Below are 17457 nucleotides of genomic sequence, written 5' to 3'. Positions count from 1 at the left end.
TAATTTTGATATAATTTGTCAAAGGAGACATGTAACATCCTTTTTTTTTGACATCCTTTAAATGTCACCAAGCCAATTCAGAAAATGTTTTTAAAACCAAGCAATCTGAAGCCCCTCCCTCCCCCCGATCCTATTTCTACCGTTAAGTCTTATTCCTACCAAACTATGTGAATCATTTCTGTGGATTACATAAGACTAGTTACATTTCGTGTCTTTCAGAAAAAGGTGAGGAATTCAACATAAATGCTGTGCTGAAACAGAGAGAGACAAAAATAAAATGCTAACATCCAAGTGCAGACAGCATATATCTTTTATTAAGATGACATTATTCTTGAAATTGCAACAAATACCAACTCAAGGTCATCAGGCCTTGGAAAAGAGACATTTCCATAAAGAATCTCCATAGCCTCTTCCTCTGTCAACAGGATATGTCTTACTGCTGCACAGAACTCAGTGCTTAGAGGTTAGAGTCAATGTAGAGGATACTCGGAAGATTTGGGGAAGCATGTTACTCAGTTGGTAAAACATTTCCTCAGAAATTGTCTGGGGGGAGGAGGGGAAAAAGAAAAAAATAAAGAGATAGACCAGTAAGCTTTGGCTTTTTGCTATAGTTTGGAAGAACTAAATCTCTTTAAACTTTGTTTTTTAACATTTAAAAGAGTGTTGCAGTTTTTCAGAAGGCCAAGAAGATTGTTTTCAAAATGTATATTATAATTCTATTTAATTCAATCAAAAGAAAAAGATTGACCTAAAAATCATGTCTGTATATTTACGGGATATATCTGTTTCCAGTACATTTCTTGTTCTAATAATTGATTAGTTCTGCCTAGCAGAATCATTACAGTGCTGTTCATTATCTACAGGACTTCTGCTGTCTGAATTCCAGCATCAGATTCAGCTTCAGTTCATTTATTCTTGGCTTCCTCCTTGCTCAGCAGTTTACTACTTTGTCATCAAGTATTTGCTATTTCTTTCATAACACAATTCTGATTTTTTTACAGAGCTTCTAGCACCACTTTTTAGAATAAAAACAAACCAAAAAAATAACAGCACAAAAAACACCTCAGTATTGGTCACGTTTGCAAAATTTCCTGTTTCTGTAAATCAGTTAGAACTCCAAATTAAATCATTTCAGAATCTTTATTACAATTAACTTAAAACATCTAGAGTAATTAATGATTTTGTGGAAGCATGACTGAACTCAGTGCACTGCAATTTTCCAAGATGCTCAACAGTATGACTAACAAAAACCAAACATTATATAATGCAAGGTTAGTCCCAACTCTTCAGAGAAAATAAGAGAAAAAAAAAGTATCTTCTTCTAAGGTTATGTATTAACCATTCATAAAGGTGAACTTCCCAGTTTGCATTTTCAGCATCCTCAGAAGATACTACAGGCCACCCAAAAATATAAAATCCTTTTATTTCTATTTTGTAAGCAAGGGATGAAACCAACAGCAATTAGGTTTAAGCTCAAACTGAAAAACAGGGCACATCAAAGGAATCTAATCTAGATCTGTTGACATTTAACTTTTTGTTCCCAGTCTCCCAGTTTAGATACAAACTTGGTTTAACCTACCTGCGGTACCAAGAATTGTACAGTCCGAGAAATTCCTCCATCCCATGAAGCCATTTCCATCATGAAACCTAAAAACCAGCATTCGTATTATATTCATTACCTATGTAAACTTCCCCCTCAATCACACTATTATCAAGCAATGAGGAAGTTTTCACATACAATTAGGATTTTAACTGCCTTAACTAGGAATATCGTTAGTCACATTTAAATCAGACTTGGCTGATCAACTGACTGAAATCTGATTCAACTGGAAAATCTAATGAGGAATTACTGAGAAAACTGGAATACCCTTAAACAGCAAAATAACCAGGTCTATGGTACAGCAGAGTACTAGCCAGCAGAAGTGAGAGGTTTCTCCAAATATGATTATTAGGAGTTTTTTCAATAGCTTGCTTTCATTGAGAAGCAGCTTTTTTCTTTAGCTCTGATGTGATCACATCCAGATGAATGAGTGCAAGACAATATCCAGTTGCCAAAAGGGTTTTGGCCATCTGGCAGGAACAGAAACTACTTGGACTTACTTACATACAAAATGCTTAATTCTCATTACTCAACTTATCATTTGGCATTTTTATGCTAGCATTTCCTAACTATAACCAATGAACTACAAGGTCCACCAAAACACATTAGTGACAAATAAAGATGCTTGGAAAAATACTTGTATAATGGAAATGGTTACATGGATGATATTTTATTGTGAATCACTAAAGTTCACAACAGCAAGAGGTTCCTTAAGTAGGTGGTAGAAAGAACATAACTACTGGCATTTTAAATACTCTAAATGACTGTTTCGAGCGTTTAAGTGCAGGACACAAGAATGCAGTAAGCAGTAACACAAATGGGAAATATAGGAAATGACAGTCAAATCACGATGACTTTCAAGCAAAAAGGTGAATTAGCATATAAACTAGTCTTGAAAAAGTATAGGGAATTGTCACTGAGGAAATTAAAATACAACAGACACTGGAAAGTATACTGTAGAGAACCACCTGCTCTTGCCCTCCTTCAGAGATTGCTCAGAAGCAGTAAGGGCTTTTTCTTTCACTATGTAACAGTTGTGAAGATATTTTCAAAACATTTTGTTTCCATTCTAAGTGTGAGATTATTTCCTGATGCTTAAAAGAGTCCCACAACAATAGTTAATAATTTTAAAGAGAAAGTATAAGTGTTTTAACAAGTAGTAAGTTACTAAAATGACTTTTTTGGGGGAAAATGTATAGCTTGAGCTAAGACTGGATGTCATCAAAGGCAACACTGGAAATGAGCCAAAGCATTTACTAACATACCTTTAACACACTTGAACACAAGCTCTGCTCTCTTTAAGCACCATGGAATGGTCATTTCCTAAAAATAAATGAATAAATGAAAAGGTCCAATGCCCATGGATCTACCATCAAGAGCAAGAGAAAATTATTAAAAATAATAAGTTATTACCATAAAACCATATTTTCCCTCCAGGTATCCAAGCAGCATTACAGGCCATGATGAGGGATTCAGTTTTCTAAAGTACTCTAGACAGGTCGTGTGTGTATATGTGTATGTATATATATACATAAACACACATGACCCATATATACATATATATATATATATATATATGACCATACAAGCACAGCCACTGCTTATTGGTATGAGAGCCTAGTGTCTGAACAGCCTATATATTTTTAAGCTGAGATCTTGAAAAACAAAAAAACACACACCACCATACTGTTGATAATAATCCTATTAATGTCACTGGAAAATGGGTCTTCTTAATTCCTCTGTGGAACTTCAGAAAAATGTACAATATCCAATTGTAACTATCAGATTTGTGCTTCAGTTAGCCGAAGAGAGGCTCCTGACCACGTCTTAACAGCAGTAGCTGATGATTACCAGCTATTTTTGATGATTCTGGTTTAGGCTTAGTGGCATACCCATATACCTTCAGTAAAATATTATCTCTAATACTGAAATTGGTAGAAATAATTATATCCTAAAGGTGCATTTTTATTAAGAGCTAAAACAAACAAAATCCATCTTCATCTGATGGATGGGTTTCAGATATAATCGGACAGCAAATTCTTACCTGAAGTTAAACATCAAGATGGGATATGAAAACCACCTGTGTAAGCTATCTTACTATATGACAAACAGGCCCTGGTCTAAAGAATTTAAGTAACAGTTCAAATGTATTAGTACATCAAGCATTCTTCAGCTGTAAACTATAAAATGAATTATATTAAGATGAACATTCCTACTTAGAGGCAGAAGGACTGTCACTGTAAACACTTCTCAGGAAGAAAATAATACTTATTGGTTCTGACGTGCTCTCCAACATCAAAAAGTGCACTTTCTAGTATGAACACAGGAATATACACATGGAATCAAATTTATCATTCCATGTACATTTAAAAACGTATGCTTTACATAATTTTCTATTCAGTAAAGCCAGCCTTTATTTTGCAATGTCAAACAGTGTGCAAGCTGTCATTTTCAAAGAGCTTCAGGATTAAAAAAGATTATTTGAAAAGCAAGGTTGTCCAAGAATGCTGACTGACAATGTTGAATCAATATATTGAATGTCTCTGCACTAAACAACTACTAAAAGCTACAGTTTTTTCTTAGGTGGGAGCATCTCCCTATATTCTCCCATACCTGAAATAGTAACAGCCTCATAGTAACATAAAAACAGCCTAAGTTAGAATAACTTTACAGAACATTTTTTTTCATGAGGTGAATTGTTGCATCAATAGATGCTGCTTTTAGACTATACAACATGTGAATCAGAAACAACAATATTGGACAATTTTTTTTTTCTTTTCTAACCTTTCTGGAAGAAATAGCTGGTCTTTCTTATAATTTATCTGCCCACATTTGCATTCTGTCATAAGCAATGTAGGAGTTTATTGCTACTTTTGATCACTGTTTTGGCCTAGGTTAAAAACAAATACCTAAAAAGAAAGGTCCTGTTGCTCTGAGGGCAACTTATGAGTACATTATATAATCAATAAAAGAAACTAGCCTTAAAAGGACTGATTCAAACAGCAGGATATGACTCTACTCCTCAGACTATTTCAGAGAAACATAGATGTCAAATCTTGTGGTCACTCAGGGAAATAACAGGTTGAATCTACAATGTCAGTGCATGCAAGCCACAAGAACAGAGAATGACGCAGTAGTGATTTGATTTTAATTCATCTTTAAAAACTTAAGTTCTCATGATCTTGACATGTTGTCAGGACTTCCCTATATGTAAATTAAGTAACAGCTGTGGAAATGAATAATCAGGTAAGTGCTAATTCAAAACACAGCACAGGAGGCAGGAAAAAAACAAACACCCCATCACATATGGTAAGTTTTCATTAACAGCATTCTAGCAAGTAAAAAAAGTGTCTGGGACTTTTGGTTTCATTCACTACAGAGAGCACACACCATTCCTTTTCAGGATGAAAAGATCTGTTGTTAGATTAACATTCCTTTAGCTGATAAAAATAAAAAAGGCCAACTTCACTGATTAGAAAGATATGCTGCAAATCTTTTCATCACTGAAATTTGTGACAGACTCACTGCATGGAGTTGCTGCTTTTTTAAATCTAGAAGAGCATCCTTAAGTCTCTGCAGAACCGTGTCATAACCAGGTAATAAAAACACTAAGTCCATACACTTCTTATGGGACAAAGATTTCAAACCAAATTTCAATGGTTAATTTCAGTAAGTTAAGAATTAGTAAGGTGTTTATTCAAAGTATACCTATGCAAACACTAAACACTGTATGGAGCATTGCATGTTTCATGGTACGAAACGGTAAGAGAAAAACTGAAGGTTAATACACTCTTTGATAATGTGTCTATATGTATAAATGATGTTCACAAATATTTGCTGCACACCTTATACTCCCTTAATATCAACTTTTTTCAAACATTTTTTTCTTAACTTATCATCACATAGACAGCTGCCTGACAGCCCTCAAGAGGTCTGTTGTCTTCCATGTTGCTATATGGATGGCAGCATACGACACCCCTTATGTTGAAACTACCAAGGAAGTGTGCCAACTCCAGCATTTTTAATGATTCCATGTAGTCATTTCATTCCCCAGTTCAGTTTATATTAGATTCAGTGCAACGATCAGACATTAGGACCTCAGTTGTCCTAAATTTGAACTTGTCTATTTTTGTCTTTCTCAAATATCAAACACAGTTTCCTTCCTTTACTGAACTTAATGATCAGAACAGGAAAAAAAAAAACAAAAAAAAAACTGTTATTGTTGTTGTTGAAGTCACAAGAAAAACTAAGGAAAACAGAAGCCCTTAATTTTTTCTTGGGGGGGAAGGGGGGAAGAAAGAGTAGCTTAATATGAAGGCTAAATAATAACAAAGTGTAAGGGCTTCACTGAGACTGATACACTCATCATTTTTGTGGGGTTATAAACACTACTCTTCCATCCATAAAAGAAAACCTTCGGGAAATACACAAAGCAAACTCATGATGAATGCTTGCCACAGTGAAGCATGCAAACATCTCTGCAGCTGTGCTCCTGGTTAACCACTTTACAAAAATGTTTTTTATGTAGGTGGTAAATGCAGATTCAAAACTGGAGCTGCTGAAGGCACCAAGTTCAGGTTAACCTTCGGAAATCTGTTGTTATTCACTCTTCCCTCAACAACAAGTTATAGACTTGTGTGTTTCAAATGAGATCAGCCAGCTGCAAAACACTGTAATAAGCGATGCTGCTAATGCAATTCACGCAGTTCAGTTTTGGCTCAACCTATGCTTATCATACAGGTCACTTTCAGCTTACTCCACAGATACTTAAAAAGCTTAATATAAAAGATAAATCATTTTACCAGGACTTTTAATAATCCAGCATCAGACAAGTAGATGATTCTTCAGTTTCACACATTTGAGCAACGACACCTTCTTAAAAGCATGGTGAACACCTGGTCTTGTGCTCTATTTGTATTTTAAACATGTTAGCTTTAGCTTTCATTGTATGTACGTACTTCAAAGGGGAAAAAAAAAAAGGTTAATGTAGTCACTTGGCAACTTGATTAAGAGAAGAGCTCTACAAATTTCTGAAACACAGGAATTGGGTCCCATTAATAACTCAGGTTGCTGTCTTGCAAGTTGACTACTTGCATTTGCATCCAAAAAAAGGTATTAATACCAAAGATGCAAAAATATATTTCTGAAATAAAGTCTATTACTAAAAGTTGACATTTTGAGGCACATTCTTTAGAATCTTCATTACTGGATATTTTTAACATTGCTTGAACTTTATAGACCCCAATCTTGCAAGTGGGATCCAATTCTACATGGTGTTCAGATAAAATTATGTTAAAAAAATCAGTTATTCCACCTATTAAAAGCAATCCAAGGATGAGCCTTTTTTTTGCTATGAGTCACGCACTTTCAAAGGAGAGGCAGTCTTGAAATTGGTAAGTGAAAAAACAATTTTTTTTAAAGAAAAACAACAACATAACAGATTGCAAGTAAATGTATGCAAAGACATAATTAATAGCAGCGTTATCTTATTCTCCTAATTTCTTTTAGTTTGTAAATTTGTCACCTAAGGAAGTGTGGCAAGTGGCTGTACTTTCTGTCTGCTGGTTCTCTCCCCACTTCCATTTTCTTCCCTGCCAGTATCTTTTGAAGCTGATCTGACAGAGGAAAGATTGTAAATGGTATTAAATTATAAGTTTACTATACACTGTGAAAAAAATACAGTTGAATAGGAGAAAAGTTCTACACACTAGCGTCCCATTGAAGAAAAAAATACAGAAGTTCCGCACAATAAGCACACTTATGTCACCAAAGTATGTGACATATATCACTCGAGTCTCAGCAGTATGCTGCTTCTTGTCCAGCTGGTACGTGGGGGGCTCAGAGGCAGAAATTAAACATGCAAATACTTAGGGCATGAAGAAGGAGACCATTCAGAGCAAAGGTGAAATTTGGTTACTGCTGTACAGGGCTGAGGTGATAAAGAATGGTGTTTAGGGCTACAGAATTCAAATTTTCTAAGAAACCAGGCTTTGCTAGCACTGCTGCTCATAAAAAGTTAGTTTTAATTTTTTCTAGCTAGAAGCAATTAAAATTTGGATCTGCTATTACTATTATATCAGCATCTTACAAACTATAGTTTCTAAGCAAGAACTGCTGCCACAAAACATCTTTTTAACTTCTAAATAGGTAGTCCTATCACCTCTTTCATTAATATCTCTGTAACCGTGCCCTGAGCTGGATCAAGGAGAGATGGAAATAAAAACGAAGGGGTTCAGCTGACTGAAATGCTTTTAACTGGTTCAGTTCCTTAACTCAGGTCACTATATAGATATCAATGCCAGCACAATGATGTGGCAGGAGCATATGACTGCGATAAATTGCTCCATTTGTCTTAAACAAGAATGAGACATATCCTTTCGAGAAAAAAAAATAAAAATCGCTGCACTTTAGAAGCTAAGAAGAAAACAAAACTTTAAATTTACTTACTTCTGACATATCATGTACCAACAGGAGAGGAATGCTAATGGTAGTAATGTCATGTGTGCAGCAAACTTTGAGAATGTTTCTGAGTCCCATGATCGCAGGATCCCGAGCAGTTATGTTTCCAGATCTTACGTTATCATCCACACAAAGATGAAACGCAACATGAATTTCAGAAAGATTTGAATGGCGTGTTATGTAGAATTCCCCTACAGAATTACATAAACCAAAAAGGCAAGGTATCACAGTAGTGACCTACACCGAAACACAACTGTTATGCAGTGTAAGAATAGGGTCAGTAAGTTAAGACAAAAGGCAATACAAGTAGACAACAGATCAGAACACGTACATAAGGAGATACGTAAAAGTTAGAAACTAACTGATCTAAAATCTCTTGGAGTATGATTGTTTTACATTCACCCTACACTCACTTCCCTGCTTTGATGAGTTTCACAAGCATCAGGGACACCTGGTGTAATAAGATGTAACAGTGCCAGAACAAGCGGATACGATCTATATATAGCATGAAACAAAAAAACAAACACAGAGGAGGTGTAATACTCAAAATATATAATGTAAGCACTGAATTGCAGACAGATGTGGGAGGCGGAAACACCAAAAATGGATGCATTAAAATAAAGGATGCGAAAAGTCTGTGGAAAAGGATAGTGGGTTATACAATAACAGATACATTCTAGAAGACAAAGGTATAAATGACCTTTAGAATTTAAAACAATTCAGAGCAATGGGAAGATGAGTTACAAAGCTGCTTTCAAGAAGATGTCTTGTCAGAGAGATTTTTAGGCTTAGTTTTCATTTATCAAAGATAAAGAAGCAGCAAATGGGCAGTGAAATGCAGGTCTCTCCATCTTATCTTTCTGCTGGAGAGCAAAACATCTATACTGGAGTCAACAGAAAAGCAGGTATACAATACCACTACTGTTCCAGTCAACAGATAAGCATCTTCCTTCAAACCTATTTTCACTGGCAATTCCAGTTAAGATACTGCCTCTGCACTGGAATATCTGAAGAATGGGTACGTACTCCTTCCTGACGATGGCTAAGGTAATCCCCAGCAACGTCCATCTAATAGTAATGATACACGTGCCACTGCAGAAAGATTTTACTGGGATTTATCTATTAAGGATCCAAGTGGATTTATAATCCACTTACATGACCAAGATCTAAGACAACCATGAAAGCAATTTTAAGAAGCTCTCCTATTACCCATGGGTTGTGTGGATTTATCTCCTTCCCCTGTGCCTCCAACTGTGCATTCATCTTCAAACTCCACAGCAGCTTTCCTTACTAAAAATCACAGTATATACTAAGGATTTTCCCTCTTTTAGAGGAATGCGTTCTTACATTCTCAAAGTTAAAATACATTCTAAAATGCTTTACTAGATCAGAACAGTAACATATATAGTTATTTTCACGAAGTTATTTGCTATTATTTATGTTTTATTTTTTTTCCCAGGATCCTCAGAGATCTTTTTATCTCCCCTCAAATTCTGAAGAGAAATTTTAGGCATAGAGAAGTGATTTGCCCCAAAGTCATATGATGCGTTGGCAAAGCTGGGAATAGAAACCAGATGTCCTGACACCCAGTTCTCTGCCTTAGCCACAGGAACATCCTTCTCCTCTGATTGAGGTCAACTTAGGTTTAGTTTATAATTTATGTTCTGAATTTAGAGCTAAAAATGTGCGTCTATAAAACAAAATTTGTTCTAAGAAGAGGGGGCAAACCTCTTCAATGGAACTCACCTGGTAAAATATTTGACTGGTTTCGTTCAATATTCTTGGATTTATCTTCAGTTCCACTTTCTTTATTTCCTGTATATAAACAAATACCACAGATATTAAACATAACATGTATTAATCATACTTTGTCATATAAAATGTACTGAGATGATATCTAGCTTGAATTTCCACCATAAAGTTGGAAAAATTTGGGGGTTGGACAAGAATTACTTCTGTCGACTTCAATAAACGCTGAACTGTTTATCAAATTATAAATGAACTTACCAAATTATAAGCTTTCTTTTTTAATCATCCTATGATACCTCTTTATTCAGACAAATGGAAACACAATGTTCTCAAATGGAATGCTAAAGTTTCTGAATTACCCTCACAGCTACATAGTACCTTGCTATTGCTTTTTTAATAATGCATATATTTAAAACAAGTTTGTTCCTAGTATTGCAAGGAAAATTTTAACAGAAATTTACATAAATCACCAATATAAAAACAGCTTTCAGTATTCTCCTTAAGACTACAGCAATATGCAGATTCCTAAGAAAACTTGTTTCGCTATGTACTCTTATGAATCTATTCATGTTACTGACGTATTTAAACCACACAAGTAGTTCTCTGCAAGAAAAACAAAGCTTCATGATGTACAAGTACTGCCTTGACACCATGTGGTCAGAAAATTTCTATGCCATTTGTAAAAATAACTGCAAAGTAAACCATTCACAAGGATTTGGTCAGTACTAAAGAGTATACACATTTAGTCAATTTATTACTCCATTTTTAGTACTCATTTATATGGACGGGAATAAGCACATCTGCAATTTTTAAAGCTTTGTATTTATATAGAAAAATGAAAGTCAAGTCAGATAAGTCTATGTTGTCTCCAGCAGTTTAAGCTGCAGAGGAAAGTATAATTGCCCTATATATTTCCCATGCTGCTCAAGTGTGATCAGAACTTAAGGACTTTTTTTTTTCCTCTAAAGGTATGTCAATTATAAAATCAAAGACATCATGTGGACATGCTGTCTGTGAACACAAGATTTCATGCAGACCTCTCTGAGTTAACTGACAAACCAGAACATCACATTTTATAGATTTGTAGATATGAAGAAGAGGGAAATCAAGTTGCCCATAACCATAAACATTCTACTGACCACTATGCTATTTCAAGGAAAGTAATTTTGGTTGTCACTGACCATGATGTCTTTTCGACTTACTGCTACGCTGTGCTCTGGCCTTAAGTACAACCTTCTGGACAATTTCAAGTTGTTCTTGAATTCCAGGAAAATGAAAATCCGTGCATTCTTGGCAAACAGTTGCAAAATCTAGGAAAAAAATAAAGATTTAAATCCACGTCATAAGGATGTGCTAGTAACATTACATAATGCTGTTATATAGTTCAAGCAAAGACAGATACAACAGCAAAACAAAAAAACAAAAAAAGCCCTGCTGCATTTCACTTTAAGTCCTAAAAAAAGTATTACAGCAGAAACAAAGTGTTTTTTTTAAATAAATGAATTCTTTGGAAAAAAAACCAGCTTGAAACAGTGTTGTTATTCTTCAGACAAAATCATCCATACAAAAAATAAACCTGAAGATAACAGCAAGAATCACAGAATTCTAGGTGGTGGAAGAGACCTCGAGAGATCATGGGGTCCACCCCATCTTCCAAAGCAGATAAAACATACATGCATTAATGTTACCATCCTTTAAAGTGTTGATGCCTTATTAATAAGGGTCCTTCAATCTGTGATGCTTTATTGAAACATATATAGTAGATATTTCCGATAGCAGCTATGGCACCCCAGTTTGTTTTGCAAAACAAGAGCTATTAAATTCATAAACAGCATATCTGGAAAGTTGGCATTACAGTTCTTTCCTCTTAGTTCTCAATACAGAGATCTGAAAGTTAAAGAAAAGTGCCATCGGCTGAAAAGAGCTGTAAGTTTCTTTTCCTGATAAGTAATGTCAGACTCGGAAAAATTAAATTAATAATTAGGATCATAACATACTGCTCCTGTGATGGGTATTCTAAGCTCAGTATCCTGATGTCCAGCCTTTTCTCATAGCACGTCAATGGCTGTCAAAACAAGCTATTATCAAGAAGATGAACTATACTAACCAATTGTGACTTACTTTTGAGGAACCTACTCAGATTAGATCCCAAAGGACTTAATGTACTTTGATTATCTGAGGATCACCATGCAATCCTGTGAATAGGCTATGACAGGAATAGGCAGGATATAAAGAAAACCTTAATATCTTTTATCTTTTTACATCCTCTCTATCATAAAATCTATTTTCAAAATGCTTTATTAAGTTCTGGTGTCCAAAATCAAGGGAAGAAGCAGCTCATATTCTAAAAGATTGTGTTTTCTGTGTTTATTAAGATAAACTAAGGCCAGGAAACATTTTATTTGAAACAAACAAAGGAAAAGTCTCTTATTAAATCAAAACTAAAGTTAGTTTTAGTTTACCATTTGAGTGTGCTATACCTACTTAAAATCTAAGTCATAGTAGCCCTACAAAGTCCTAATGTAAGAGGCTCATGCTAGGTGATGCATAAATACAAAATACATGAGAAGACTATTCCTCTAGCTTACAAAAAGGAGTCTGAATTAAATCGGGACATTGAAAGATCATAAAAAGTTCAACTTCCTGTTGAAAGCTGTTTTCCAGAGATGGGTCCAAGTCCAATTTCAAAGGTATATTTTACTCGTCATTGTTTAGATATCGTAAGAGATACCATCTACCCAGAAAACATTGCAGTCATGGTTTTCAGTCTTGCAAATACCTCACGTATATCCTGAACTTTGAGGCAAACTGAACCATCTTTGGATAACAGATTCACCAAAGACGCAACATCAAACTGTTTGTAAGACAACTGAGCTAGCAAAATATACTAAACAAGAAGCACATTCACTAGGGTCCTCAAGATGGATCTAAACAAATTAGGTCAAACAAGTAAGTTGCAAGACTTTGTAGGACTGCACCTGCTCTCCATTTAGTGTTTGCTGAGTGATTGGTGTTGCTCAAAACAATGCAAAATACTTGAATAAACAGCATACTCACATGAAGCTCATCTATACCTTTGCTAATCTCACAGACACTAGAGAATGATTCTAGTCTATCACAAAACAAAGGCTATTAGGTTTGTGTTTTTCCATTTTAAGACAGAAGCAGAAAATTTTCTACACTTTTGTAACCCAGAAATTTAGACTACACATGGCATTACCTCCCTATTTAAACAAAAACATAAATGTATTATTTAAATGTCTTCTATTACAACATTTTTTGCAAATGTTATGAACCTTTGAACCCCCTAGCACATTTATTTCTTAACAGGCCTTTTAGTACGGAGAATGGTTTCTGGGTAGTGCTCTTGCAACAAACAGATTTAACAATTTTAAAGCAAATTTTCTTCTCAAAGGTATTTAGTACTGACCTTTGCCAGAAGGTATCACTTTCACCAGACAGTAGATATAAAGAAATGTACCCAAACCTCTGTTGCTGCCTCTAGTAGTTTGGGGTCTTAGCACAACCAGATGTTCATTGGTAGTTTAAAGTAGCATATTTGATTCAATTAGAGGAGCAGAGACATTTTAAAATGCAATATTTTAAAAAAGAATGGAGACGCAGACAGCTGTGGGGAGTGCTCATATTTAAGTTTGCCAAAGCCTGTTTGGAACTAAGAGGAATCAAAATTTACTAAGGATTATATTTTATAGATTGTCATATAGTCCCTTACTTCCCCCTCTACTTTCCCCTTTGCTGAGGCTGCAGTATCAAATTTTGTGTTTAGTGGTATTATCTAAATGTCTGTTTTCTCGTGATCATCTAAGACTCATGCACAAATTTTCACTATGTTAATTTAAATATTTAAGCAGTAATAAAAAAAAAAAGCAATGGAAAATGAGTGCAAAAGTGAAATAATACTGTGAGAATTAAACTTGGAAACCATATACAGAACAAACGCAACTGGAATTTTAATGGGTACACTTCGCTCTCCTTACTACAAGCCTGATTCCACACTATTTTCAGAGCGCACCAAAGCCTACTTTTTCCTCCCCTTTCCAAAAAAATGCATACTAGAATGACGACAACTAATACTGGCTCTAGTCAAAAAGACGTTTCATATGTAAATATTTAGGTATTAAATTTCAAGAGGAAGATGGGAAAGTCTACAAAGTTGTTCACAGAGAGCCTGGGTGGCCAAAATTCGAACAGGAACAAACACACATGTCATTGGTTAGCCTTCAAACACCATCACAGAGACCAGTTAATCAAAAGATGTGCACTTAAAATGGCTATTGATCAAGCTTTCCAAGAGTAGGCGATTAATACTCCTATTATACTCCCATTGTTCCCTGTTAATGGAAGTTATGGTGATGCAGATATTTAAAGTAAATGTATAAATATGGTACATGCTTATCAATTTTAAAACTTCGTTTTGAGTATTTCATTGTATGGCAAATTAACATTAGAGAGTTAGAAGGCCCTACTGATTATCAGCCAGTGTAAGGCAGGCCAATTAACATTAAAGCGTCCACTCTAACAACTTCTTTACTCAAATGCAAAACCTAGTACAGAGATACAAAAGTTAACAGCATATCACAGTTCAAGCTACTTAGCACAGCTCTGTTCCCCATTCTTATCCATCTCTTTTTGCTTTTCCTACCCTTTTGTAATATCACATGCAAAACATTAGGGTCTCTAGTAAGTTTTAATTTTACTGGCAATACTTTTTGTGAGAGAAGACAGCAAGTCTCTAAGAGTGACACTGGCTTTCACTGACATGATATACTCCATCAGGGGACTCACCTCTTTTGATGCCACTGTATGAACTGATACGGTTATCTACCAGTAAAACCAAGCCACAGAGGGAAGTTGAGTAGAGAGACATTGCAGTTTGAAGCCTGTGAAGCTTTACTCCACTTCGATGATTACGCTTATGTTTACAGAAATCCAGCATATCAGCTCTCAATAATCTCAAGTTATGCATGGTCTTCAACTGAGCTCCTGTACCAAATATAAATGATACAAACAGTATCATTAAATACAATGGTATTTAATACAAACAGCAAAAGATGAAACTCACAATTATCATTAAAATGACCAAAAAGTTCCCCTAAGTTTTGTGAAAAAGACATAAGGAAAGTATAATCAATAATACTTGCACAAAGTAAGTTCTTAACCATATATGCAGTTTATATGCATATCAGCAAATTACAAAATAAGGACTACTTGAGTGCAGTCAAAACAGACAGCATAAGAAATCTCTACTACATAAACAATACTAAAAGAAAAAAAAAATCAAGCATCTATTCTTCTGTTAACTTTTCTTGGGAACTGAATACAACACCCACATTTTAATTTATTAATCGCTATGTGTATTGATGTTAACATGTTTTTCTATACTAGTCACCTTGCTAAAGTGGATAAAAATTTGCTTTTAAAATGTTTTCCATCAAGTATTTTCCAGGTAGGTAGACACTGTTTGATACAGTTTATGCTGTACTGTACTTCTCTCCCAAACTGTATATAATAAATACGTTAATAGTTAAATACTGTAAATAAAACATGGTTAGATACATAACTTATTAGCACCTGTTATTATCTTTGGATTTACTGTCAGTTTATTTTACTTACCCAAGTGAATAGTAAAGCTTTCTTCTAAAAGTCTTTGCTCTTCATAAATTCTTCCATTTCCTTCCACAGATTCTCTCAATTGACTGGGCTGAACCTTAATTTCATCACTAAAGTAATGAGAAACCTACTGAAAAGTTTATACTAGCTTTTGCTGACAATGAACAACATACTGCAAACTCTATCCAGAATTTTCTCAGCTAGTCTGTGGAAGCCAAGAAACTAAACCTATTTGAATGAGCTCTACTCATCTGAAGTTTTGCCTTTCTGGTAACACTTCATCTGTATCCCAGCAGGAAGAGTAAACTTCACTATCAGATTTACATCACCAGGCTTCTTTGTAAAGCATTTTGAGATTGAGCAAGAAGAACCACAATACCTAGTTATAATGAAATGAACATATAAATAAAAGGGAAAAAAAATCAGTCTATTTAGAACACACAAAACTTTATTTATGAAGGTCCTGGATATGATATTCTTTCTACCTGCCTCCCCACACACAAAATGGGAGGTTAAAAAAACAAACAGTCAAGTCAAGTTTGCCACACTGTTCAAACTAGCAAGAAATATTGTAGAAGACCGTTTTGTTTTTTCTTCAAAAAGTCACCTGTTTGCTAATAAGTCACACAATAAGTACTGTTTCTGCTTTATGAAAGAACATGAACACCTCTTCAATTTGTTTCTGCATTACTGAAAAGGTTCTCATTGTTTTTAAAGTGTCTAATTTTCAAAGGTGTTTCATAAAAGATTGTTTTATAAACTTGCAAGAAATTTCACTAAATGCAAATGCCTAGTTATGAGATAAAACTGAGATACACTGCTAATATATACACTCAGAAAAGATACATGTTAATATATATAAAGATATATACACGAAGATACAAAAAGATACACACACACACAAGCAATTATCTGCCTATCTTCAAGCTTCTAGTTGCCTTATCATAGACTTTCTGTGTACTACTTTCAAATGCATTAGGACCTATAGTTTTCAGAACTCAGAGAGACCACACTTTCTATAAAAATACTATCACTTCACATCTATTAAGATGAATGGAGATCTGCAATACTGAGCATCCAAAACTATGAAGTCCAAGCATCCACTGTCTTTCTCAGAGGTACTTGTCGCTGGACCTCTAGCTATTTCTTCTGGTTTTCAGTTCTACGTAACTCCACCTTGGCCTCATTTTACAGTAGAAGAGATTCACAGTGATGAGCAGGAATGGCCTCTGTAATTTTACTATCTTTAAAGACTCATGAGAATATACCAACATGAAAACTTTGTGGAAAGATATTTCAGGACTGGGCTTAGAATTTGAGCAGACTGTCACTATTGCAGTGAAGTTTTTACCGGGTCACTGATCTAGAAAGAGGTTAGCTTGCTCAGAAGCTATGCAGTCCTAGGAACATATTCTGGGACTAACCTGAAAACTGCAAAAGACTTCCAAAACACAGAAATTCAGACACAATCGTGAGGAAAGTAGTGAGGAATCTACATGTATATTATCTTCTAACATATTTCCCCTCCTCTCTCTTCCCTCATGTTCCATACACTCTGCTTTCTTATCCCAAAAGTGAACACTTAAGAGGAAGTGATGAAGTATTTCACACTTTATGTTCCATGCCATTTTCATCTTATCACTCACACCCATTTTATGCAAAGGTGTCATTTTCCCCATAAATCCTTTCTGCATCCATCTAAACAATCTAATCAGGCTCTTCTACTAATCAGACATGAAAAAGCATCAGGTTTTACTCTTTTCATTTTCCAAATAGTAACGAAGGTGGTAGACACTAATGATACAGCATAGGGATCTCCTCAAGTTACAAATTTCAATTTCCCTACTATATCCTCAATAAGAAAACAACTCTCACTATAAGTGGTCAGACTGAAAGACTCCAAATATTTAGCTGTACAGTGATGTCTACATAAAACATTAAAAAAGAGGCTTGTAATTCAAAATTTGTGACACTGCTACCACTTACTAAACTTTAATTATTCTGTGTAATATAATTAT

The 17457-nt window shown here is 34.9% G+C and overlaps 1 protein-coding gene across 7 annotated transcripts in view; it reads right to left on the bottom strand.

Moving 5' to 3' along the window:
• Positions 1–292: 292 nt before the first annotated feature.
• The window catches only part of FERRY3 (FERRY endosomal RAB5 effector complex subunit 3), a 23927-nt gene continuing 6762 nt past the window's right edge, over positions 293–17457 (bottom strand). For 4 of the 7 annotated variants that reach the window (XM_048079972.2, XM_048079974.2, XM_013197240.3 and 1 more), the window contains 8 exons: positions 15443–15549; positions 14615–14812; positions 10990–11118; positions 9806–9874; positions 8048–8250; positions 2866–2923; positions 1580–1647; positions 293–543 (listed from right to left, as the gene is read on the bottom strand). In XM_048079972.2, coding sequence (XP_047935929.2) covers positions 451–543; positions 1580–1647; positions 2866–2923; positions 8048–8250; positions 9806–9874; positions 10990–11118; positions 14615–14812; positions 15443–15549 — 925 coding nt within the window. In that variant the 3' untranslated portion in view covers positions 293–450. Of the gene's footprint in view, positions 544–1579; positions 1648–2865; positions 2924–6402; positions 6558–7124; positions 7216–8047; positions 8251–9805; positions 9875–10989; positions 11119–14614; positions 14813–15442; positions 15550–17457 lie in introns of all 7 variants that reach the window. The other 3 variants (XR_007169433.2, XR_007169432.2, XM_048079973.2) reach the window with 3 other exon arrangements.

The sequence above is a fragment of the Anser cygnoides genome, chromosome 1 (genome assembly GCF_040182565.1).
Source record: "Anser cygnoides isolate HZ-2024a breed goose chromosome 1, Taihu_goose_T2T_genome, whole genome shotgun sequence".
Classification (NCBI taxonomy): domain Eukaryota; kingdom Metazoa; phylum Chordata; class Aves; order Anseriformes; family Anatidae; genus Anser; species Anser cygnoides.
The sequence above is the reverse complement of the archived record's forward strand: the minus strand, read 5'-3'. Positions and strand labels throughout refer to the sequence as shown.